Source organism: Dendrobates tinctorius, unplaced genomic scaffold (genome assembly GCF_039654945.1).
Source record: "Dendrobates tinctorius isolate UK_male_01 unplaced genomic scaffold, ASM3965494v1 ptg000017l, whole genome shotgun sequence".
Classification (NCBI taxonomy): Eukaryota; Metazoa; Chordata; class Amphibia; order Anura; family Dendrobatidae; genus Dendrobates; species Dendrobates tinctorius.
The window spans coordinates 4,865,327-4,890,873 of NW_027361685.1; the positions used below are offsets into that span (position 1 = coordinate 4,865,327).

Consider the following 25,547-nt stretch of genomic DNA (forward strand, 5'->3'; position numbering starts at 1 on the left):
TGATACATGATTTTAGGTTGTTTTTTTTTCGTTTAGTCTCGCTTGAGTATAGATCAATATTAAATATTCTACTGATGAGTCGTCTTTGGTGAGGACGATGAAACCCGTAGAAATGAGAGGCTTGGAGAGTGTGTATACGTCACCTCACCCTATATACTGAGACGTGGGGTATATGTTTTTTCTATTACTCACTTTCTGACTAACCTTCAGGGGGTGAATTATGGATATAGTTTTATATTTGGAATTAATAAAGTTTAGTTTTATCCTTTTGTTAGCAAACATGAGGAATGACAAGAGACAACCCATTTAAGAAGATTCAATTTTGGTTAAAACTATTCCAACATTATGAACATAAAAAAGTCTTCTCCCCTATGTGACATCTCTGATGTTTATTAACAGTTGATTTCCAAGTAAAATATTTCCCACATTATGAAAATGAAAATGGCTTCTCTTCTGTGTGACTGATCTGATGGCGATCAAGAAGCGCTTTCTGGTTAAAATATTTCCCACATTCTGAAGAGGAAGAAGTCTTCTCCCCTGTGTGAGTTCTCTGGTGCTTATCACAATATGATTTTCTGCTAAAACATTTCCCACATTTTGAACATGAAAAAGGCTTCTCCCCTGTGTGAGTTCTCTGGTGCTTAACACAATCTGATTTATTGTTAAAACATTTCCCACATTCTGAACAGGAAAAAGGCTTCTCTCCTGTGTGGATTCTCTGGTGCTTAACACAATCTGATTTATTGTTAAAACATTTCCCACATTCTGAACAGGAAAAAGGCTTCTCCCCTGTGTGAATTCTATGGTGATTAATACAATCGTATTTATTGTTAAAACATTTCCCACATTCTGAACAGGAAAATGGCTTCTCACCTGTGTGAATTCTATGGTGATCAATACAATCGTATTTATTGTTAAAACATTTCCCACATTCTGAACAGGAAAATGGCTTCTCACCTGTGTGGGTTCTCTGGTGTCTATCAAGAACTGATTTATGATTAAAACATTTCCCACATTCTGAACAGGAAAAAGACTTCTCTCCTGTGTGGATTCTCTGGTGCTTAACACAATCTGATTTATTCCTAAAACATTTCCCACATTCTGAACAGGAAAAAGGCTTCTCCCCTGTGTGAGTTCTTTGGTGTGTAACAAAATGTGATTTCTTGTTAAAACATTTCCCACATTCTGAACATGAAAAACGCTTCTTTGCTTTAGGAGCAGTTTGTTTTTTAATGCCTCTTTTGTGACTTTGATTTTTCTTAGTAGTCAGTAATGAATCTGAAGATGGGACCTGTTTCATAGGACCAGATGACAGATCTTTGCTGTGAATAGATGATGATATATCTGGAGTAATAGCAATCACTTCAGTTGTATCTTGTAGGATCTCAAGATCATCAGATTTAAAAGTTGAAGATGTCAGCTGTCCCTCTGATCTCCTGGTACAGTCATCTGCCAAGATAAAATACAATTATTATTTATTAATAAAATATCCTTGAGTTTTATAATTTTGAACATTTCTACTTAGCTTGCCATTTTTATGGACAGTTTATGTAAAAGCTTTAATTATTTACCAAGACAATGACAGTTCACAGTCTAAAGGGGGTTTTACACAGCGATATCGCTAACAATATTGCTATAGCGTCACTGATTTTGTGACGTTATAGTGATATCGCTAGCGATATCGCTATGTGTGATACTTACCTCCGACCGGCTCCCCCGCTGTCCATCGCTGATCGCGCGAGATCGGGCGGCTCCATTTCTCGTCGTCAGCTTCCTGCTGGGGCTTCCTGCTGTGACGACGAGCGACGCGTGGAGGCGGGCGGGAGGATGTCAGGATCGCTGTGTCTGAAAGGTGAGTATCGTGCACTGCGTCGCTGCTGCATCGCTGTGAGGTCTGCCTGTGTGACAGCTCACTAGCGATGCACCAGCGATCCTGACCGGGTCGCTGGTGCATCGCTAAATGTAAAAGGGCCTTAACAGAAAACCTTGTTGGATGAACCAGTAGTGTGCGGTGTTCAACTGTTTGTTCATTCTGCCTCCCAAATATCGAATTAAAAGAAACCAATCAATGTTATGTAGGCGAAAATAATACCAATTCTCATCTCACAAAAAACAAGTCCTCACTCAGGTCCATCATCTGTCAATGGAAAAACAGAGGTTCCCACACTATTAGTGGCTCAAAGGCTGCTGAAAAGCGACAAGGTTTCTATAAACCAATCCAGCAAAATCCGCTCTCACTTCGGAGTCTTGCAGTGTGCGCAAACAACATTTAGGATCCCTGTATTTAGCAATATTATAGTGAGAAGAATCCACTTAATTTGCGGTGTCTCCTGGAGCACAATCTGGGCACTATGTGCTGGGTAATAAAATGGCAAATGTGTAATTTTCACTCTCCAACATCCACTGTGTGTTAACTTCCAGAAAGTGGCTGTGGAGTCACAATATTCACTCCTCCTAAGGATTATTACCCTCAGTGAATTAATTTATAAAATGGAATCACTTTATGGGGATTTCGACTATTCTGGTTTTCTGTCATTTAGTTATATTAGGGCTTCTGCATATGGTGTGTCCAATCTCATCTGGGATCTGTTCCTGCTGTCCAGCTGGAGTAATCTGCTCCCTACTCCAGCCAATTGGAAAGTACCACACCCTACTAAAGCGCAAAGCACATGGCCGGAATCTGCCAGATACAGCGCTGTTCTCCTCTGGTTCAGTCCTCTGTGCTCAGCTTGCGGCTTGTGTATTTGTTTCCTGCTGTGACCGTGGCCCGTTTACTGACTACTCTTGTGTCTTCTGATTCTGTATTCTGTCCTTCTGGTTCTGACCCAGCTACCTGACTATTCTTCTTGCCATCTAACACCACAGAATAGCAGGTAACACCATGGTCCAAGCCTAGGGGTCCCAGTGTAAGTCCAGATCCATGTAATGGTGTTAAAGGGCGATGAGCAAGGCAATCCTTGGGATATGGAAAGCAGAGTAGAGCCAAGCATGTTCATGGTGGACATCTTTTGAGCTGCCAGGTGACCACGAACAGTGCTCCCAATACATTGTGTCTGCAAACTATTCCAGCAAGATCTGCATTCAAATAGCTAAATGGCGCTCCTTCCCTTCTGAACACTGCCATGTGCCCAGACAGTAGAGTACAACCGTGTGTAGGGATAGTGCGAAGCTGGAAAATAATTTGTAAGATCCATTTGTTTTCTATTATCCTTTGTGAAGAATTCCAAACTTACCACCACATAAAGTGACACACGTCAGATATTAATAATGGGGCCTGACTAGGAACTACTGAAATGATCAAACTCCACAGTCTCCATCAGTAATAAATGAGCAGCTAGTGGTGAAACCTCTCTGGGATAATTAGCGTATGGGTCACGGAGATTTCACAATCTATACTATCGTAAGCGCCAATAATATTTTCTGTCAGATGAGTTTCAAGAAGAAATATTAGGCATTTAAAGAGAACTGTGTATAAGGCCGATTTCACACGTCCTGATATTTCCGGTACCGTAAAAAATGGTACCAGAGATGTCCATGTGTGTAATACTTGTGGCACATGTGTGACAACCGTGTGCCACCCGTGTACAGCATCAGTACCACATGGATGGCCGGCAGGGAAGAAGCGGTACAGTAAGCGCTGTTCCCCGGTGGTGGGTGCTGAAGACGCTCTCATCATTTTCCTCTGCTCTGCCGGCGGGGAGAATGATGAGAGTTATATTAAAGTGAGAATGATGATAGTAGGTGCGGGCTTTTGGGACTATTACTCCCATCAACCTACACCTGCTGCTGCTAAGTACAGTGACATCAGGAGCGGATGATGGGAGTATTCTTCACCTGCCGCCTGCGCTATAACTAAATAAATGAATGAAAAAAACGGTGTGGGTTCCCCTGTATTTTCTATAACCTCTCTGGCAAAACTCACAACTGGGGGCTGCAATCCTCAGCTGTCAACTTCAGCAAGGCTGGTTATCAAGAATAGACGGGTCCTCACACTGTTTTTTTAATTATTTAAATAAATAATTTAAAAAACAGCGTGGAGTTCCCCTCCATTTTTGACAACCAGCCTTGCTAAAGCTGACAACTGGGGGGCTGGTATTCTCAGGCTTGTAAGGGGCCATGGATATTGACCCCCCCAGCCTAAAAATAGCAGCCCGCAGCTGCCCAGAAAAGGCATCTATTAGATGCGCCAATTCTGGCGCTTTGCCCGACTCTTCCCACTTAGGTGTTGGTGAGTATAACTGTGTTTGTTATTTCTGAAAAAGGAAAACTGTTTTGTTTTATTTCTAATAAAAGACTTTATTCTGGCTGTGTCTTTATTTACCATGTAACTATGGGGTTCGTAATGGATAGACACCTTTCCATTACTAAGCCGTGGGCTTGATGTCACCTGACAATAAAAGGGTGACATCAACCACACAAATATACAAATATGAACCCCACTTGCCACCGTTACAGAACAAGTGGGAAGACCCAGGAGAAGCGTCGGAATTGGCGCATCTAATAGATGTGTCTTTTCTGGGCAGTGCGGGCTGGTTACTGTTGAATCTATATTTGTAGTTTTCAGTTAATGAGATTCTCGTGCTTCAGGGTGGGGTTGTGGGAGTGGCTCTGGGGCGGGGCTGTGGGCGGGGCTTTATGTGGTGCTCTGCGTACATATTCATCTGTATTGGCTTATGACACTAATTCCTTCAGTGACCTGCCCCCTATTTTACATAAAAAATTACATCCAGAAAAATGGCGCCTGCACAGTACCATCTATAAGTAAGAGATAGATGCTACTGGACAGGTGCCGCCAGTGTCATTTGTAAATTTTTATTTTCTAAGCCTCACAATAGCCACAATATTATAGGCATTGTCAAGAATAATATCAACACTATTATATGCATTATGTAATAATGGGGGGCAGGTCAGTGAGGGATCAGCGACCTGTCATAAGCCAATACAGATGAATATGGAATCAGAGCACCACATAAAGCCCCGCCCACAGCCCCGCCCCAGAGCACGAGAATCTCATTAACTGAAAACTACAAATACAGATTAAACAACAACCACAAGACGGATTTCATCACCAGGTATCATTGTAATGAGTATAACGGCGCTGACCTGACAGTGTCTGTAGGTTACTGAGCACAATCCTGCTGACAGGTTCCCGTTAAATTTAGATCTTAGGCATTTGAAAGCAGCAATGGAGAGATTTTTTTCAAGACTATCAGGGAGATACAGACTCACATTAGGCAGGAAGGCCGATCCCACCACAATCAAACTATCATACAGAATGAACAGGTTAAAAAAAGACGCAGAATAAAAAATTATGTTACATCCCCAACAACAACATATGTACAAGTTGCACTCATTTATGGTGGACCATTGGAGCCACTGTGAGTCCTGACCAGAAGAGTAGAGAAAGTATTAGCGCCCCCATTTCAGGAGAGATTGTGTAGTTATCTGAATTCCTTAGGATGGAAAACATGATGGAATTCATGACGTTTAGTAAATCTATGACACCAGGGCTGGAGCCAACACATCTCCTGCAGGCGGGAATAAATGTATATTACAGCCATCAGCCACGCACAGCTTAGAGATCCATCATGGCACAGGTGGAATGTTTGTCCTGCAGTTTATCACAATCCTCCTTGAAGTTACTTGGTTTTAAAAGAAATTGAAATTTCAGGCTAAAGGGAAACTCTGTTATTGTACAGAAAATTCACACTTACCGTATTTTTTGCACCATAAGACGCACCTAGGTTTTAGAGGAGAAAATTAGGAAAAACAAATTGAATCAAAAAATGTGGTCAATTCTGTACTTAATATCCCCTATCCTGGTATATATGGTCCCCTCCTCCCCATTCTGATACACTTGGCCCCCTCATCCCTACCCTGGTATGCAAGGCCACCTTATCCCTATCCTGGCATGCATGGATCCCTCATCCCTATCCTGATATGACTGGCCCCATCCCCATCCTCGTATGCATGTATCCCTCATCCCTATCCTGGTGTGCATGGTTCCATCCCCATCCTGGTATGCAGGGCCCCCCATCTAATCCTAGTATGCATGCCACCTCATCTCTATCCTGGTATGCATGGCCCCATCATCCCTATCCTGCTATGCAGGGCCCCATCTCATCCTGGTATGCAGGGCCCGCATCTCATCCTGGTATGCAGGGCCCCCATCTCGTCCTAGTATATATGGTCCCATCTTGTCCTAGTATACATGGTCCCATCCCTATCCTGGTATGCAGGGTCCCCTATCTTGTCCTGGTATGCATGGTCCCATCAGCCCTATCCTGGTATGCATGGCCCCATCCTTATCCTGGTATGCATGGCCCTGTAGGAGGAAGGACCAGAACAATAAAGGCAACAGTGTCTGTGGGCCGTAACCATTGGAACTGCCACTAGTGTGGCAGGGGGACAGAGAACCTGACCGGGACAGACCTGTGACCTCTGCTGCAAAGGGTGGGTCTGATATAAAAAGGGGGTGTGCCGGAACCTGGGGTTTCTGGTGGGAAGACAGGAGGTGCAGCAGAGGAAAGTTTGCTCCCTCCCAGCAGGTAACACTACTGACGACAGACTGCGCTTGAGTGCGCACCCCCAACATCCAGCAACAGCACCAGTGACCGCTTACCGCTGCTGGACGCTGACCCTACGTGACCGCAGGCAGGAAGCGCTGACCGTACTGTGCAACGCTTGACAGCAGACAGTGTAGAGTTCACGGCTCCCGTCGGAGACTTTGACTTTACATCCACGGCTGTGGCCTTGATACCAGAAGCCTCCACCTCATCCGCCTAAACAACAGCCACCGGTACCTGGACATACAGCAGCCCACCAAAAGGTCCCGGACTCTTCTTCACCGCTAAGAGAGAGTGCCTCCGGTTCATCCAGGACCGCTTCCTCAACATGACGCGCCATCTGTGGCGCCATCGTGGAATCTTTCAACCACCTCCCTTTGGATGACAGAGTCTGATAAGTTGAACTCTACTGTTTTTTCCTCTCCCGTCGTTAGCAATTCTTTTTTCGTTGTTACCATTGTTGACAGGTGAAGTCAAGCTGTCACTGCATAATACTGAACTTCCACATACTTGTCCGCGCAATACTTCTGTGCATCTTGTATATATTAACTCCCTGCATGGGGAAAGCATTGTTATCTTTTTCTCTGGTTATAAAAAGACACCCGTTAACACTTGCTCTGCCCCCTGCTCGTCACTGCATCCAACGCACTTGCTGGTAACCTACAGCCCCATCTTGTCCTGGTATGCATGGTCCCATACCTATAAGTGGCCCCCACCCCCATTCCTATCCTGGTATGCATGGCCTTATCAGAAAACAGTAAAAAACAAACCATTACACTTACCTACCCGGTGCTCCCTTGCAGCCTCTTGCTCCGGTTGTGCTTGTAAGCAGCGCTGGGAACAGTGCGTATTCATGAATATTCATTTCTCTTAAGTAACGGCACATGTGACCACCGGTAGCAGCAGGAAGCTAGTTGCTGACACTGTGCGCTACTGAAGAGCAATGAATACTCACTGCCCTTTGCGTGCACAGTCCTGGCATCTGTGCTCTGCTTGTGAGCAGCGCATGACGTCCCTGCCAAGTGCTGCTTACAAGCATATAGCAGTTGCTAGCACCGAAGCAGGACGCTGTGAGGAAGCGCGGGGTAGGTAAGTGTAATGGTTTGCATTTTTAATGTTTTCTGATGGGGCCATGTGTTATGATTAGGTAACCGAGCAGGATAGCTGGGGAATAGGCTAGGCAACCAGATAACCAGAAAGGTTGGTAACTAAGAAGATTGCAAGATTGCAGACCCCTAAACTGACAACACAACTAGAATTAGCCATGGGACGTACCTACGAGGCCCTAGATGCCTCGGCACAGCCAAAGAATTAACTAAGCCTAAAGCAAGAAAGGGGAAAGCTAAACTGCCCCGGAGTAGAACCCCAAAGGAATAGATAGCCCCCGAACATATATTGCTGATGAGACAAGATGAGGCACAAAACACAGGTAGAAAATAGAGTAAGCAAATGATGGGGCCCAAACTGTCTAGATAGAACAGGACAAGAAAGATACTGTCTGCAATCACGCAAAAACCCTAAGAAAAATCCAACACGTATGATATGCAAAAATACTGAAGCCACACGACTTGTCCCCCACTAGATCAGAATTCTGGTGTGAACTGGAAGCAAAACAAAAGATACTGACATAGCAGGGGATTAGCAATACTGAACACACTGATATGAGCTGTGGCATATGGAACAAGGTCCTGTTATGAATAGGTCACCGAGGAGGAAAACTAAACAAGCTAAGTCACAGAAAACCAAAGAAGTTGGTAACTATGCAGATTGCAGACCCCTGACCCTAACCACACAACTAGCAGCAGCCGTGGAGCGTTCCTACGATGAATCTAGATGCCTCGTCACAGCCGGAGGACTAAATAAGCCTAAAGCAAGAAAAGGGGAAAACTAACTGCCCCAGAGCAGACCCCAAAGGAATAGACAGCCCCCACACATGTATTGATCGTGAAACAAGATGAAAACACAAACACAGGCAGGAAAATAGGCTGAGCAAACGATGGGGCCCAAACTAACTAGAAAGGACAGGAAAGGAAAGACTGTCTGCAATCTGCCCAAAAACCCTACAAAAATAATGTCCAACACTTCTGATAACAAAATTAACCCTGAAGACACTAGACTTCTCCCACTATATCAGCTGTTATGATGAGTCACCAAAGGAGGAAAAAAACAAAATACCAGCTTAGTCCAGAAAAACCAGAGAGGTTGGCAGCTATCGGATTGCAGACCCCTGAACCTATCCACAACAACTAGCAGTAGCCGTGGGGGGTTCCTACGGTGCCCTAGACCCCTCGATCACAGCCGGAGAACTATATAGCCTAAAGACAGAAAGGGGAAAAACTAAACTGCCCCAGAGCAGACCCCAAAGCAATAGGCAGCCCCCAACATATAATGACGGTGAAGCAAGATGAAAACACTAACACAGATAGAAAGATAGGTTGAGCAAATGATGGGGCCCAAGCTAACTACATAGGACAGGATAGGAAAGCTGCTGTCTGCCATCCGCAAAAACCCTATCAAAATGAGCCAACCGACTGATAGGAAAAACAGGCCCTGAAGTCGCTAGGCTTCAAAAGACTATATCAGCACTCAGGTATATTCTGAAGACAGAACAAAATATCAACAGATCAGAGACAAAAATGGAATTCAGCTCACCCCCGGCCGGGGATGGCAGAACTCCCAAAAAACAAGGCAAAACAAAAACAAAACTGAAGAGTACAAAGCAGAGCAGAAAAACTTAGCTTTGAGATGCAGGAATCAGACTGGTCTCCAAGAATCCAGCAGGAAAATCACCAGCCAGGAAGAAGGGCGTCGGCAGCCTTATATCCAGTCCTCAATTCCAGCCACCCAGTCATCATCTAGCTGCCCAGGTGTTTGGTAATCAGTCTCACTACCTTCCTTCACTAGAGGAGGGAGTTCATCAGACCTCAATGGTGAAGGGAAAAATGAACTCACAACAATCAGCACTCTGAAATATTCTGAGACAGAGCAAAAAAGAGGCCAATCTAATAAGGGACAAAAAGCAAATTGGCAAATACAGATAAACAAGAGTGGAAATTCAGCACAGCCCCAGCCGGGGCTGGCTGACCACACAAAAAACTGAATAGACAAACAAAATCAAGTGTGAACATTAGCAGAAACACTTAGCTTGAGATGACTGGAACAGAGCTGAAAACCAAGACCTGAAAAGCCAGAAGGAATCACCAGCACCGGAATAGGGCGTCGGCTGACTTAAATCCAGTCTGAGATTCCAGAGATCCAATTGTTATCCTCATCATGAGGTGGCAGATCTCTACTAATTAAATCAACCTCACTACCTCCTGTTACCACCAGAGGGAGCCCGGAAGGAGAACTCACAACTGATAGACCAGAAAATGAGTTCACAACAGGGTCCAGCACAGGTCCCCGCAGGGAACAAGGCTGAACTAACACCTGCAAAGCAGAAATCAGAGAAAGGCAAAAACTGGATCAAATGCAAAAAGATTCCAGCAAACAAATGACTCATCTGAACGATGCAGGACCAAGCAGGGGGCAGGCAGACTTCCAAATGCACAGGAAGAAACCAAATCACCAGCAACAATTGAGGGAAGGTTGCTCACTTAAATCTTCCCAGTCTGTAACACCTGACCTCCAATCATCATCTTCAGGTGATTGACTTTTGTCAACCCGACCAGCTCCATTACCTGCAGCAACCACCAGAGGGAGCCCAAACTCAGAAGCCAGGTCACAAGTGTTCACAACAGCCATGCATACCAGGATGGGGATGGGGGTGTGGGCCAATTATAAGGATGGGGCCATGCATACCAGGATCGGGTTTGGGGGGGTAATCAGATCAAGACACTATTATTAAAGAGAAATGAATATTCATTGTCCTCCAAGCCCATGGGCATGGAATGCAGTGAATATTCATTTCTCTTTAGCAGCGGGAACACGAGTTAGCCGCAGCCCCCGGCTCCAGCCTCCTGTGACCATCTGCCGTTTCCCCAACTTCCCACCACATCCAGAGCCGGTACATCCAGACTATAAGACTCACCCCCCCATTTTCCTCAAGCGTCTTATAGTCCTAAAACTACGGTAGTTTTAACACAAAATGAAAAGTGGGGATAAAGGGAAATTAGTTATTGCACAGAAATTCACACTTGGCCTCACTGCACATTTAATGTTGTCGCTCAAAAAAGCAAAGTTTGACCAGAAAGACTGGACCTGGTCATGAGTAGTTTTGAGCGATACCACCCGATACTGAAAAATATCAGATCGGAATGGATCGGCCGATCTAAAAAAAGTATCAGGTATCGCCGATTCCGATCCCGGAAGTCCCATTCAAGTCAATGGAACTGAAATATCGGAATTAAAAAAAACCCTTTCTTTCCCTGTTGGTTAATTCTACATGAAGAAACACAACTAATAATAATGTAGAATGTATTGTGGGAGGTGTAGGAGACATTAAAGCCATAGAGTTTTAGCCCAATCAAATGGAATAGCAGGAATTAAAAATATTTTCTTAAAGACGTTTGGAGTTACAAAGATATTTACTGTTAACCTCTTTTATATTTTGTCAGATATGTATGTTTCACTACTTCCATGCTCTTCACCTTCTTTTTTACTTCTCCCACACTTTCTCCTTCATCATCCTCAGCAGCATCTTTTTCATCAACTTCTTCACCTTATTCATCTTCTTCTTCACCTTCTTCCTATTTAATTTTTATTTTAGATTCTTCATATTCTTCTTATTCAACTATTATTCTTCTTCATATTCAACTTCTTCCTATTCTTCTTCATCATATTCTTATTTGTGTCAGGCATTCCTGCAGTTGTTATCTATAAAAGTTTGAAGATTACACCTTCCGTTCAGCCTGTGACAACAGATTTACAACAGGATTTGTCCGCGTTCAGTTTGGCCTGCAGCAGCAGGCCTTTTCCAGGGGCACCACGAGGAGGAATGGACTCACCCCCATACACTGTTTAGTCTTCTGCTTATAAATTAGATAATATCATTTGCTCTGATTTTTAGTCTTATGCTTAATGTTCTTCTGCTTTTGGTTTTTATGCTTCTTGGTCTTCTGTCTCTTGTTGTTCTGCATCTTGGTGGTTGTCTTCCTGTCCTTTGTCCTCTTGGTCATCTTCTTCAGGGTCATCTTTAGGTATTCTTCTGTGTAGTCTTCAGGATCGTCGTCTTCAGGGTCATTGTCAGGGAGATCCAGAGTGAGAATCAAAAACCATTTCCACAAGCTTGAACTTGGAAAAGTAGCAGAAGGTACAAGAAGGCTGAGGAACTGCCGAGAACCAGCTGACGGTACTGGAACCCGGAGGGGCAGCAGAATGAACAAGAGCCAATGGCACAACCGTGGACCAGCTGACGGTGCTGGAACACGGTTACTAAGCAGGAGGTACCTGTGCTCCAAAGCACTACCAAGGACCAGCAGACGTTGCTGGAACTCGGATACCAAGAAGGAGGCACCTAGGCCAAAGGCACTGCCGAGAACCAGCTGACGGTGCTGGAACCCGGATGGGTAGCAGAAGCTGCAAGAGCAAATGACACTAGCGAGGACCAGCTGACGGTGCTGGAACCCAGAGGGGCAGCAGAAGGAACAAGAGCCAATGGGACAACCGTGGACCAGCTGACGGTGCTGGAACCCGGAGGGGCAGCAGAAGGAACAAGAGCCAATGGGACAACCATGGACCAGCTGACGGTGCTGGAACACGGTTACTAAGCAGGAGGTACCTGTGCTCCAAAGCACTACCAAGGACCAGCAGACGTTGCTGGAACTCGGATACCAAGGAGGCACCTAGGCGAAAGGCACTGCCGAGAACCAGCTGACGGTACTGGAACCCGGAGGGGCAGCAGAATGAACAAGAGCCAATGGCACAACCATGGACCAGCTGACGGTGCTGGAACACGGTTACTAAGCAGGAGGTACCTGTGCTCCAAAGCACTACCAAGGACCAGCAGACGTTGCTGGAACTCGGATACCAAGAAGGAGGCACCTAGGCCAAAGGCACTGCCGAGAACCAGCTGACGGTGCTGGAACCCGGATGGGTAGCAGAAGCTGCAAGAGCAAATGACACTAGCGAGGACCAGCTGACGGTGCTGGAACCCAGAGGGGCAGCAGAAGGAACAAGAGCCAATGGGACAACCGTGGACCAGCTGACGGTGCTGGAACCCGGAGGGGCAGCAGAAGGAACAAGAGCCAATGGGACAACCATGGACCAGCTGACGGTGCTGGAACACGGTTACTAAGCAGGAGGTACCTGTGCTCCAAAGCACTACCAAGGACCAGCAGACGTTGCTGGAACTCGGATACCGAGAAGGAGGCACCTAGACCAAAGGCTCTGCCGAAAACCAGCTGATGGTGCTGGAACCCGGATTGGTAGCAGAAGGTACCCATGATCAACAAAGTTGCAAGGCCGCGAGCAGGACGCAGTTTCCGAAAACCACAGTCCAACAGGGGGTGCTTGTCCTATTGGCACTACGGAACCAGCCTTTACCAGAACCCGCAGCCCACATAGGAAGCACCAAAACTGCAGGCACCATAGACTCGGCTAACCTGACCGCAACACGACAGGACAACGTATCGGTGGCAAAGTGACGTTGACACTACCCGGAAACAGCAGGCGGGCTGGAACCAGGCTGGGCAGGAGGGAGTATCCGTGCCAAAGACACTGCCGAGAACCAGCTGACGGTGCTGGAACCCGGATGGGTAGCAGAAGCTACAATACTCTATGGCACTACCGAGAACCAGCTGACGGTGCTGGAACCCAGAGTGGCAGCAGAAGGAACAAGAGCCAATGGCACAACCGTGGACCAGCTGACAGTGCTGGAACACGGTTTCTAAGCAGGAGGTACCTGTGCTAAAAAGCACTACCAAGGACCAGCAGACGTTGCTGAAACTCGGATACCAAGAAGGAGGCACCTAGGCCAAAGGCACTGCCGAGAACCAGCTGACGGTGCTGGAACCCGGATGGGTAGCGGAAGGTACCCATGAAAAAAACAAAGTTACAAGGCCGTGAGCCGGCCGCAGTTACCGAAACCCACAGTCCTACATAGGAAGCACCAAAACTGCAGGCACCATAGACTCGGCTAACCCGACCGCAACACGACAGGACAACGTATCGGTGGCAAAGTGACATTGACTGTTATGATTCAGGAGGAGAAAACAAAAATACAAGCTAAGTCCAGAAAACCGGAGAGGTTGGTAGCTATCGGATTGCAGACCCCTGATCCTATACACCACAACTAACAGAAGCCATGGGGGGTTCCTACGGTGCCCTAGACCCCTCGTCACAGCCGGAGAAATACATAAGCCTAAAGAAGGAAAGGGGAAATCTAAACTGCCCCAGAGCAGACCCCAAAGCAATAGACATCCCCCAACATGTATTGTCGGTGAAAAACAGATGAAAACACAAACACAGACAGAAAGACAGGCTGAGCAAACGATGGGGCCCAACTAACTAGATAGGACAGGACAGAAAAGATGCTGGCTGCAATCCGCAAAAAACCCTACCAAAAATGTCCCAACCGTCTGATAGGGAAAAAGGCCCTCACTAAGCACTCAGGTATATTCTGAAAACAGAGCAAAGAGATCAACTGATCAGAGACAAAAATGGAATTCAGCCAGTCCCAACCAGGACTGGCTGAATACAAACACTAAGGAAACCAGACAAAATCTCATGGAATAATAGCAGGGAAAAAACATAGCTTTTAGTAGACAGGAACTAAGCTGGATGCAAGAGCTCAGAGCAGAAAGGATCACCAGCAGCCCTGCAGGGCGTCGGCTGCCTTATATCCACTCAGAAATTCCAGATGTCCAATCACACTCCGCCAGTTCAGATGACAGGTTCTTCCCATCCCAATCAATTTCACTACCTCTCTTCACCAGCAGTGGGAGTTCATCAGACAGTTGACACTACCCGGAAACAGCAGGCGGGCTGGAACCAGGCTGGGCAGGAGGGAGTACCCGTGCCAAAGACACTTCTGAGCTGCAACTGGCGATGTTGGAGCCCAGGGGTCAATCATGCAGCAGGCTGAGGCCTACTTGGAGCGAGTTTTATATTGGTTGTACACAACTACTGATTTTAACCGGGCTCCACTTAGGCCTCTGGCTCTACTGTCTCTAGTATTTCCCCTGGCCTCCAACCCCGGCAGTCGCTGCTCTGAAGTGGCGTGTGCACAATCCACACTTGTTCCTGTGTGACTGGGGCTCATTTACGTCAGTTGATCCACTGATGTGTGTCCGGCAAGGTCTCCTGCTCTGTCCACATTCCCACTACTAGTAATGGTAATGGGGACAGAGCGGGAGACATTGCCGGACACACATCAGTGGATCAACTGACGTGCCTGAGCCACAGTAACACAGGAACAAGAGTGGATTGTGCAGACGCCACTTCAGAGCAGCGACTAGCGGGGTTGGAGGCCAGGGGAAATACTAGAGACAGTAGAGCCAGAGGCCTAAGTGGAGCACGGTTAAAAATCAGTAGTGTGACTGTGTAGGCAGCAGGAGACTTTGCCATCCACACAGCAGGGGAACAGCTGGCGTTACTGAACCCCACAGACACCGAAGCGAGTGTTTCAATCTGTGCGGATGGCACTTCCAGGCTACAACTGGCTGTGTTGTAGCCCAGGATCAATGCTCCGAGCAGGCTGAGGCCTACTTGCGGCGAGGAGAAAATACGATGTAGTGTGAGTTTGGAGGCAGCAGGAGAGTTTGCCATCCACACAGCAGGCGAACAGCTGGCGTTACTGAACCCCACAGACACTGGAGCGAGTGTTTCAATCTGTGTGGATGGCACTTCCAGGCTAGAACTGGCTGTGTTGTAGCCCAGGATGAAGCATGCAGCAGGCGGAGGCCAACTTGCAGCTGGTTTTATAGAGGTTGTAGATTACTGCTGATTGTAACCGTGCTCCACTATGGCCTCCGGCTCCACTGTCTCTAGTATTTCCCCTGGCCTCCAACCCCGCCAGTTCCTGCTTTGAAGTGGCGTCTGCACAATCCACACTTGTTCCTGTGTAACTGTGGCTCAGTCACATCAGTTGATCCCCTGATGTGTGTCTGGCAAGGTCTCCTGCTCAGTCCTCATTCACACTACTAGTAATGGGAATGTGGACAGAGCAGGAGACCTTGCCGGACACACATCAGGGAATCAACTGACGTGACTGAGCCACAGTAACTCAGGAACTAGTGTGGATTGTGCAGACGCCACTTCAGAGCAGGAACTGGCGGGGTTGGAGGCCAGGGGAAAAACTAGAGAGCACAGTTACAAATCTGTAGTAGTTTGCATGTGGATAGAGCAGGAGACTTTGCCGTCGACACAGCAGGGGAACAGCTGGCATTACTGAACCCCACTAACACAGGAGCAAGTGTGTGTTTCTCTGCGAGGATGGCACTTCTGAACACCAACTGGCGTTGTTGGAGCCCAGGATGAGGCATGGAGCAGGCTGAGGCCTGATGTTGTTGGCATGTGGATGGAGCAGGAGACTTTCGCGTCTACACAGCAGGTGAACAGCTGGCATTACTGAACCCCACTAACACAGGAGCTAGAGTGTGTTTCTCTGCGAAGACGGCACTTCTGAACACCAACTGGCGTTGTTGGAGCCCAGGATGAGGCATGGAGCAGGCTGAGGCCTGATGTTGTTGGCATGTGGAGGCAGCACTAGACTTTGCCATCTACAGTACACAGCAGGGGAACAGCTGGCATTACTGAACCCCACTAACACAGGAGCTAGTGTGTGTTTCTCTGCGAAGACGGCACTTCTGAACACCAACTGGCGTTGTTGGAGCCCAGGATGAGGCATGGAGCAGGCTGAGGCCTGATGGTGTTTGCATGTGCATGGAGCAGGAGACTTTGCCATCTAGACAGCAGGGGAACAGCTGGCATTACTGAACCCCACAGACACAGTAGCAAGTGTGTTTTTCTCTGCGAAGACGGCACTTCTGAACACCAACTGGTGTTGTTGGAGCCCAGGATGAGGCATGGAGCAGGCTGAGGCCAACTTGCAGCACGTTTTATAGAGGTTGTAGACTACTACTGATTGTAACCGTGCTCCACTTAGGCCTCAGGCTCCACTGTCTCTAGTATTTCCCCTGGCCTCCAACCCTGCCAGTGACAGCTCGGAAGTGGCCTCAGCACAATCCACACTTGTTCCTGTGTTACTTGGGCTCAGTCCCGTCAGTTGATCCCCTGATGTGTGTCCGGCAAGGTCTCCTGCTCTGTCCTCATTTACACTACTAGTAATGGGAATGTGGACAGAGCAGGAGACCTTGCCGGACACACATCAGAGGATCAACTGACGTGACTGAGGCCAAGTAACACTGGAACATGTGTGGATTGTGCAGACGCCACTTAAGAGCTGTCACTGGCGGGGTTGGAGGCCAGGGGAAATAATAGAGACAGTGGAGCCAGAGGCCTAAGTGGAGCAGGGTTAAAAATCAGTAGTATTTTGAATGTGGATGGAGCAGGAGACTTTGCCCTCCACACAGCAGGGGAGCAGCTGGCATTACTGAACCCCACTAACACAGGAGCAAGTGCTTTTCTCTGTGCAGACGACACATCTGAGCGACAACTGGCTGTGTTGAAGCCCAGGGACTATAGTTCAGGTGGTAGAAACATGAACACAACAGGAGACCTGGATACAGTTGCCAACCAATTATTTAGTCGGGAAGCGGACTGGCAAATTCTGGGGAGATCCAGGCCTTGTTCATTTTCAGAAAAGTAAGCCGGTCGACGTTATCGGAAGAAAGTCTCGTGCGACGGTCTGTTAGCACACCACTTGCGGCACTAAAGACGCGTGCCGATAATACACTGGCAGCAGGGCAAGCCAGCACCTCCAATGCATACTGGCTAAGCTCTGGCCATGTATCCAGCTTAGAGACCCAAAACTTGAAGGGGGAAGAGCCATCTGGGAGTACAGTCACAGGGCAAGACATGTAGTCTGTCACCATCTGACGGAAACGTTGCCTCCTGCTGACTGGAGCCATCAGTGATGGTGTAGACAATTCTGGCGGACACACAAAACTTTGCCACATTTGGGCCATAGTGGTCTTGCCTTGTGCTGCGGCGCTGCCTCTGCTCCCTCTTTGTGCCGAGTTTCCTCCACTGGCTCGACGCACAGAGGTGCTTTGTAAAGCACTAACACCACTGCTGTCGGGTGGAATGGAAAACATGATGGACTGCACCAGTGTGTCTTGGTACTCCTGCAGTTTACGCTCCCGGTTCAACGTTGGTATGAGGGTTTGCAAGTTGTCCTGGTAGCGAGGATCTAGGAGGGTGTACACCCAATAGTCAGCCGTGTAGAGAATGTGGACGATGCGGTGGTCGTTTCTCAGGCACTGCAGCATGAAGTCAACCATGTGCTGCAGACTCCCAACTGCCAAAGAACCGCTGTCCCCTGCTTGAGGCGTGTTCTCTGCCTGCTCTGAATTACCCCACCCTCGCTGCACATACTGACTAGAGCTTTGTGTACCTCCCTCCTCTGGAGAGATGTCTTCCTCCTCCATCGACTCCTCCTCATCCTCCTCACAAAGTGTCCCCTGCCTAGGCCTTTGTGAGGAAGCACGTAGCGCAGACTGTCCAGAAGCAGATGGCATTTGGGACTCCTCATCCTCCACCTCTTTCAAAACCTCATCCCTTAGTGCTTGCAGTGTTTTTTGAAGCAGGCAGATAAGGGGGACAGTCATGCTGACTAGTGCATCATCTGCACTCGCCATCCGCGTGGAATCATCGAAGGCATGCAAAACGAGGCAGATGTCCTTCATAGAGGCCCACTCAGTGGTGCTGAAGTGTGACCGGTACGACTTGTGCAGTGCGACTTGTTTGCGCCTGATGCAGCTGGTACTCCATGACTGCTGCCTGCTGCTCACACAACCGCTCCAACATATGTAACGTAGAATTCCACCTGGTGGGTAGGTCACATATGATGCGATGTTCCGGAAGGCGTAATCGGCGCTGCAGAGAAGCAAGGCGCGACCTTGCCGTGCTGGAACGCCGCAAGTGAGCGCACTCTATGTGGACCTTGTGCAGCAGTGCACCAAGATCCAGATAGTCCCTCAGAAAGCTCTGCATGACCAAGTTGAGCACATGTGCCAGACATGGGATGTGAGTGAGGTTGCCTAGGCCAAGAGCTGCCACCAGATTTCGGCCATTGTCACACACTACCAAGCCCGGCTAGAGATTCGCTGGCACAAACCACACGTCGCTCTCCTGCTTGATGGCATTCCAGAGCTCCTGCGCTGTGTGGCTTCGATTCCCCAAAGAAATTAATTTCAGTACGGCCTGTTGACGTTTGGCCACGGCTGTGCTCATATCGGTCGTAATAGGCTTCTGCTGCGCTGTTTCAGAGGAACTTGAGAAGGAGGAGGAGTCAATGTGTACAGACTGGATTCCTGCAATCCGTGGAGTTGGCAGAACACGTACAGCGCCACTCTCCAGATCTGTACCCGGCTCCACAACATTGACCCAATGGGCAGTGAGGGAAAGGTATCGTCCCTGTCCATGGTTACTGGTCCACGCATCAGTGGTCAGGTCGACCTTGCTACTGACGGAGTTTAGTAGCGCATGTTTTATGTTTGCCTCCACATGTTTCTGCAAGGCAGGGACGGTTCGCCTGCTGAAATAAAAGCGGCTGGGCAAGGTGTATTGTGGGACTACCAATGCCATGAAGTCCCGGAAGGTGTCAGTCTCCACCAGCCTGAATGAGAGCATTTCAAGTGCCAGTAATTTGGCAATGCCAGCATTCAGAGCCTGTTCTCGGGGATGGTTTGCCGAGTATGGCCGCCTTTTCTCTCATGCCTGTGCTACCGATGGCTGTTGAGTGGCCTGGGAGTGTGAGGATGACTTGGAACGTGGTGCTGTGGGTGGAATGTCACAGGGTCTCCGGACAACAGTGCCAGATGTTCTTCCTTGGTGATCCTGTGAGGAAGCCGAACCAGCTGTGTGTGAGCTGGAGGAAGAGGCCCCAACACGAGCTGAAGAGGTGGTAGGTGGTGCTGTACATTGGCCTACGTCTTCAGTGTGTCTGTGTGACTCCACCTCGTGCTTGGTCCGCACGTTTCCACATATTAGTGGTATTGAGGTTGCTGACATTTTTCCATCTTTTGACTCTCTGATGACACAGCTTGCATTTGACAAAGCAAATGTCATCTGCAACTGTGTCAAAAAAGGACCACGCACTGCAAGTCTTGGGAGCGCCAGTTTTGCCTTTTGAAAGTGGAATGCTCCTAACGGGTGCCGAAGTGGAGGCTACAGGCAACCAAGTCTGCCCCCTCCCTCTCCGTCCGGTTTTGGCCGTTCGGGGAATCTCTTCCTCAGAGCTGCTCCCACCACCTTCCTGTTCCTCACGCCATGATGGGTCAAGGACCTCATCATCTACACTCCCCTCTTCAAACACCTGCTTCTCCTGGGTTGTCTCGCCAGCACCGTACGCAACAGAAAGTGGCACCTGTGTCTCGTCATCATCTGATGCGTACTGAGGTGTGCTGACCATAGGCACTGGCCCACCCGCCTCTTCAGATTCAGAGGGACAAAGCATTTGCGCATCACTGCATACTCCCTCTTCTTCACATTCTGGAATGCTGCTTGGCTGGCCCCCTCTTTCCAAACCAACAGATTCCGAGAACAGAAGTAGAGACTGTGATGGCTCCTGTCCAGGGCTCTCTGACTGCCTGGGCACTTTGGCAGGTGGTGAAGAGACAGATGGTTGCTCTTTGGTGCTCTGGCCCTGAGAGGATGTGGAAGTAATTGAAGTCGATGCGTTAGCTGCCATCCATCCGACAACGGCTTCAATTTGTTCCTCCCGCAGCAGTGGGGTACGGTGAGCTCCTACAAAGCTGCGTATAAAGGACTGTTGCCAGCTAAAACTGGGGGATGCTGACTCACTGGTGCCAACAGCAGGCACAGAATCCCCACGTCCTCTCCCTGCAGAATCCCCACGTCCTCTCCCTGCAGAATCCCCATGTCCTCTCCCTGCTGAAACTCCACACCCACGGCCACGTGCCTTACTCCCTGCCTTCTTCATCTTGCTAGACTGAGAAAGATAGGCAGAAAAGTACAAAGGGGGGCCTTAGTGTGCTTATTCCTGAACAGCTGGTTACAGGTATAAGAAACACTAATTTTATGAAGTGTGTGTGTCGAATACACTTTAATGGGAGCTAATGTGGCCTGCACAACTTTCAAATGTAGTGTTTGGTGAACTTTGTTGTTTTTTTTTTGGGAAAAAAAACTAAAAGGATGTGACCAAAGATTTGAAAGTGAGAGTATCACCAACTTTCTGGAGCTATTACAATGCAGGCAGGTAACCTACAATGCAAAAGATGAGGCTCCAAAAAAATTGGGTAATACTAATCTGGCTGCAGCTGAAGGGCACAAGCCAGAAAAAAGGCTCCTCTATCTACTCCTATATAGTGTTTGCAACCAACCAATGTAGATGGATATGGATGGATGCACACTAATAGGAGAAGAAAAAATGAGCTGCAATTAAAGAAAAATATGTGTGAGGCAGTGACGCACGCTGAGCAGCCTACAACCAGACGTAGCTGCAGGACACACTACTCAGCGTGAGCTGCACTCACACACAGTCAGAGACCTCTCAGACAGCCGTGAACAGTGCAGCTAAGTGGGCACTAGTACTGACAGGCTGCAGAAAGGCTCCGCTGTGCACCCCTAGAGTGTTTGCAACCACCGTATATGGATACAGATGGATGCACACTAATAGGAGAAAAAATGAGCTGCAATAAAAGAAAAATGTGTGAGGCAGTGACGCACGCTGAGCGGCCTACAACCAGACGTAGCTGAAGGACACACTACTCAGCGTGAGCTGCACTCACACACAGTCAGAGACCTCTCAGACAGCTGTGAACAGTGCAGCTAAGTGGGCACTAGCACTGAAAGGCTGCAGAAAGGCTCCGCTGTGTACTACTAGTGTTTGCAACCAACGTATATGGATACGGATGGAATCACACTAGATAGAATTTAAGAAAAATAAGCAGCTCAAAAAGAAAAATATGTATGAGGCAGCAGTGAGGCACGCTGGGCGGCCTACAACGAGACGTGGCTGAAGGACCCACTCCACAGCGTGAGCTGCACTCACACAGCCCTTGCAGAAAGCTGTGAACACTGCTGCTAGGGAAAAGAAAGCTACAGTGGTGGTTTATGTAGCCTGGGTTAAGCACTATATGTTTTGTGGAATCGCTATTTCTAACTGTCCCTCACAGTCTTCAACAGCAGCCTGTCCCTAACTGAATTCACAGCAGAGTGACCAGAAATGGCGGCGGCTTTTATAGTGCATCATGACATCATTTCAGCAGCCAATCACAGCCATGCCAATAGTTAACATGCCTACATGCCTAACAGGATGTGCCCACACTTCTGAGGATTCCCATTGGCTGAATCAAAGCGTGCGGGCTGATAGCATTATGGGAACTTCCGATTCCGGTATCTGATAGGAAAAAAGTATCGGAAGTCAGTATCGGAATTCCGATACAGCTAATATGGGCCGATACCCGATACTTGCGGTATCGGAAAGCTCAACACTAGTCATGAGACATTCAGCAGCACAGAAGGGAGAGAAAATTCATCCAATAAGATCTCAGGGATCTAGGAAGCCAACAGCATCATTACCCTCCGCTTTCTCTTTCAGGCCCATCATAAGATTTTTCTTCAAGTGATTTTCTAACCTTTCAGCACATTCTACGTAGGCTGTCATTTGACTTCCAGGGGGTAGGTGGATCCTCCAGGTTGTAAGTTCTATAGAAAAGGGCTTTCAATGCCCAAAGTCATTTGAACAGTTTTAGGTGGAGAATGTTGTGGTCTAGAGGCAAAATGGTGATCATGGTAATACGGCCGGACTACACCACCGATAAAGCAGCCACAGCCGGTGACTGAGAGGAATCTGTGACTTCTCTCCATTCAGTGGTTACTACTCACCTGGGCAGTCATATGTGGGAATCTCCTCTTTACACCACTCATTATTTCTCACATATGTCTCTGTAGTGTTAATATGAGTCAGATCTTCATCCTGAAACAAATATTGTAAAGGTCAAAGACAGATGGAGAAGTCCCATCTATGATCAGCTCTAATCCTGCCATATCCACCGTTCTCATTACACAAGTATAAAACATATAATACTGGTGGATAAAACAAGACTGAGCACAAGACCTTCACAGCCGTCTACACATCATAGGGGAGATCTCCTGACACCTTCTCTCCATCTACCTGATGATCCTGAGGAGCCCTGGGATCTTCTTGGTTACAGTCCTGTGGTAGAAGAGGACGGGGACATCTCTCTGGTGCTGTCCTCTTACTGGATAGATCTGGAGGAAACACATACAGGGACTGAATTCATTCTCTACATAGAGATAATTATAGGACGTGTGTATTTAGTCCTGTCTATTACCTGGAGATGTGAGGGGCTGGGGAACCTCCATTATGACGTTCTTGTACAGATCTCTGTGTCCTTCTAAATACTCCCACTCCTCCATGGAGAAATAGACAGCGACATCCTGACACCTTATAGGAACCTGACACATACAATGATACCGTCATCCCCCGATCCCTTCATAGTGTTACTGTATAATGTTCCGGCATTCCCAGCAGTGTCACCTCTCCAGTCAGCAGTCACCTCTCCAATCATCTTGTAGGTGAGTTCTAAGATCTTCTGGTCATTGATGTCCTCATGGATCAGGGGGTGAGGTGGAGGCCCCGTGATTGGGCTCAGGGGTCTTCCACATCCCTCAGACACAGGGTCCTGACAGCGATCACTAGAGGTCTTCTTCACCACTGTGTAATCCTGGTAATGGAGAGACACATTAATAAATCTCACTACAGACATTTCCAGAGTCCTCACCTCTCCAATTCTGTCCATCTGTTATTCCCATAGATAAGAATGATGTAATGTGACGTCATCAGAATCTCTCACCTCTCCAGTGAGACGGAAGAGGATCTCTAGGGTGAGGTGTAACATCCTCTCCGCCATCTTGTCTCTGTCCATATCCATCCTTGATGGGTAAATCAGGAAAATTCTCTTCTGTAGAAGATCTTCACTGAGAGGATCCGATATTGTAGACACCTGAATGAGAAGAAGATGATCCGATGTAACATCATAAGAATCCTGTGTAATAATACAATTACTGGAGATAATAAGGGAAACATATGAGGAGATTTATTATCTTACAGGGTTTAGTTTTCTCCCCTGACATCTACTAATAAAACCTATATATTTAGGCCACAGACAACAAGCAGTTTCCTCCTCGGAGTCGGCAGCTGAACACGTTCCTCATAGACTCATCTTCCATAACGCTAATTCTCGTCTCATTACCGACACTGGAATCGGCATTAGCAATACTGCAGGAGATATTCATTACACGCGACATGAGAAATAACTCCTTCATGATGAGGACGACATCTTCATCTCCTACTGCGGCTCTAGAGACAGATGTGGCCAGAGTCGGTCACTGCCTCCATCCCCACCGGCTGTCTATATGAAGGTTTCCCGTCTTCCCCGCACTGGAATCTTCTATCACGTTAGATCTCAGCTCTGAGTCACACACAGAAGTTTGAGGCTTTTCTGGAAGAACAGGACAGGAGAGATCTGAGGCCGATGTCTCCATGTACAGGGTTTCCCCTCGGGATAAGAGGCTTTTCTATCCCTTTCCCCCAATTAGAGGGGACACCTGTGGATATCGGGGTCTTTACCGGCTGCAGTCCTGGGGGGATTTACTCGGTAACGTGGACGTTGGACAAACGTCACCATCAATTCCCATCAGAGTGAAGGAACATCGCTCCTCTATTCAGCTCTATGGATCCAGGATGAAATCCACTGCGGCCCCTGCAAGAAAAGAGCGAAGTCTGGTGAGACCCCCGAGGCTGGAGATTTCTACAACTGCTCTGTGCACACAGGACCTGTGATGAGGTCACAGGAGGGGCGGAGTCAGAGGTCACATGATCAGGGGCCTCAGCGTGTGCAGGACTCTGCTGTGCTGGTTGTCATGGTGCTGGATGAGGGGAAGTTTTTGTGTGGGGTCAGGAGGGGTTTACAGGGTGGATGTAGCAGAGCCGTGTGTGTACGAGGTGTACGGAGCAGAGCCGTGTGTGTACGAGGTGTACGGAGCAGAGCCGTGTGTGTACGAGGTGTACGGAGCGGAGCCGTGTGTGTACGAGGTGTACGGAGCGGAGCCGCGTGTGTACGAGGTGTACGGAGCGGAGCCGCGTGTGTACGAGGTGTACGGAGCGGATCTGTGTGTGTATGAGGTGTACGGAGCGGAGCCGTGTGTGTACGAGGTGTACGGAGCGGATCTGTGTGTGTACGAGGTGTACGGAGCGGAGCCGAGTGTGTACGAGGTGTACGGAGCGGAGCCGTGTGTGTACGAGGTGTACGGAGCGGATCTGTGTGTGTATGAGGTGTACGGAGCGGAGCCGTGTGTGTACGAGGTGTACGGAGCGGATCTGTGTGTGTACGAGGTGTACGGAGCGGAGCCGAGTGTGTACGAGGTGTACGGAGCGGAGCCGCGTGTGTACGAGGTGTACGGAGCGGAGCCGTGTGTGTACGAGGTGTACGGAGCGGAGCCGTGTGTGTACGAGGTGTACGGAGCGGAGCCGAGTGTGTACGAGGTGTACGGAGCGGAGCCGTGTGTGTACGAGGTGTACGGAGCGGAGCCGTGTGTGTACGAGGTGTACGGAGCGGAGCTGTGTGTACGAGGTGTACGGAGCGGATCTGTGTGTGTACGAGGTGTATGGAGCGGAGCTGTGTGTGTATGAGGTGTACGGAGCGAAGCCGTGTTTGTGTGGACCCCTCTGTGTACTCTGTATACCCCCAGCTTCGGTCACAGACCCCACAGTGTACGCTGTATACACCCTTATACTCCCAGCTTCAGTCACAGACCCTTCAGTGTGCCCTGTATACACCCATATTCCCCCATCTTCGGGCACAGACCCCTGTGTACGCTGTATAGACTCATATACCCCCAGCTTCGGTTGCAGACGCCTATTTGTACGCT

The 25,547-nt window shown here is 48.3% G+C and overlaps 1 protein-coding gene across 1 annotated transcript in view; it reads right to left on the minus strand.

Annotated features, from left to right (window-relative positions):
* Nucleotides 1–374: 374 nt before the first annotated feature.
* The window catches only part of LOC141082404 (uncharacterized), a 32,668-nt gene continuing 7,495 nt past the window's right edge, over nt 375–25,547 (minus strand). Inside the window, exons 2-6 of the mRNA XM_073566344.1 lie at nt 23,174–23,341; nt 22,949–23,072; nt 22,768–22,865; nt 22,479–22,569; nt 375–1,449 (exon numbers count right to left, since the gene is read on the minus strand). Coding sequence (XP_073422445.1) covers nt 428–1,449; nt 22,479–22,569; nt 22,768–22,865; nt 22,949–23,072; nt 23,174–23,341 — 1,503 coding nt within the window. The 3' untranslated portion in view covers nt 375–427. The remainder of the gene's footprint in view (nt 1,450–22,478; nt 22,570–22,767; nt 22,866–22,948; nt 23,073–23,173; nt 23,342–25,547) is intronic.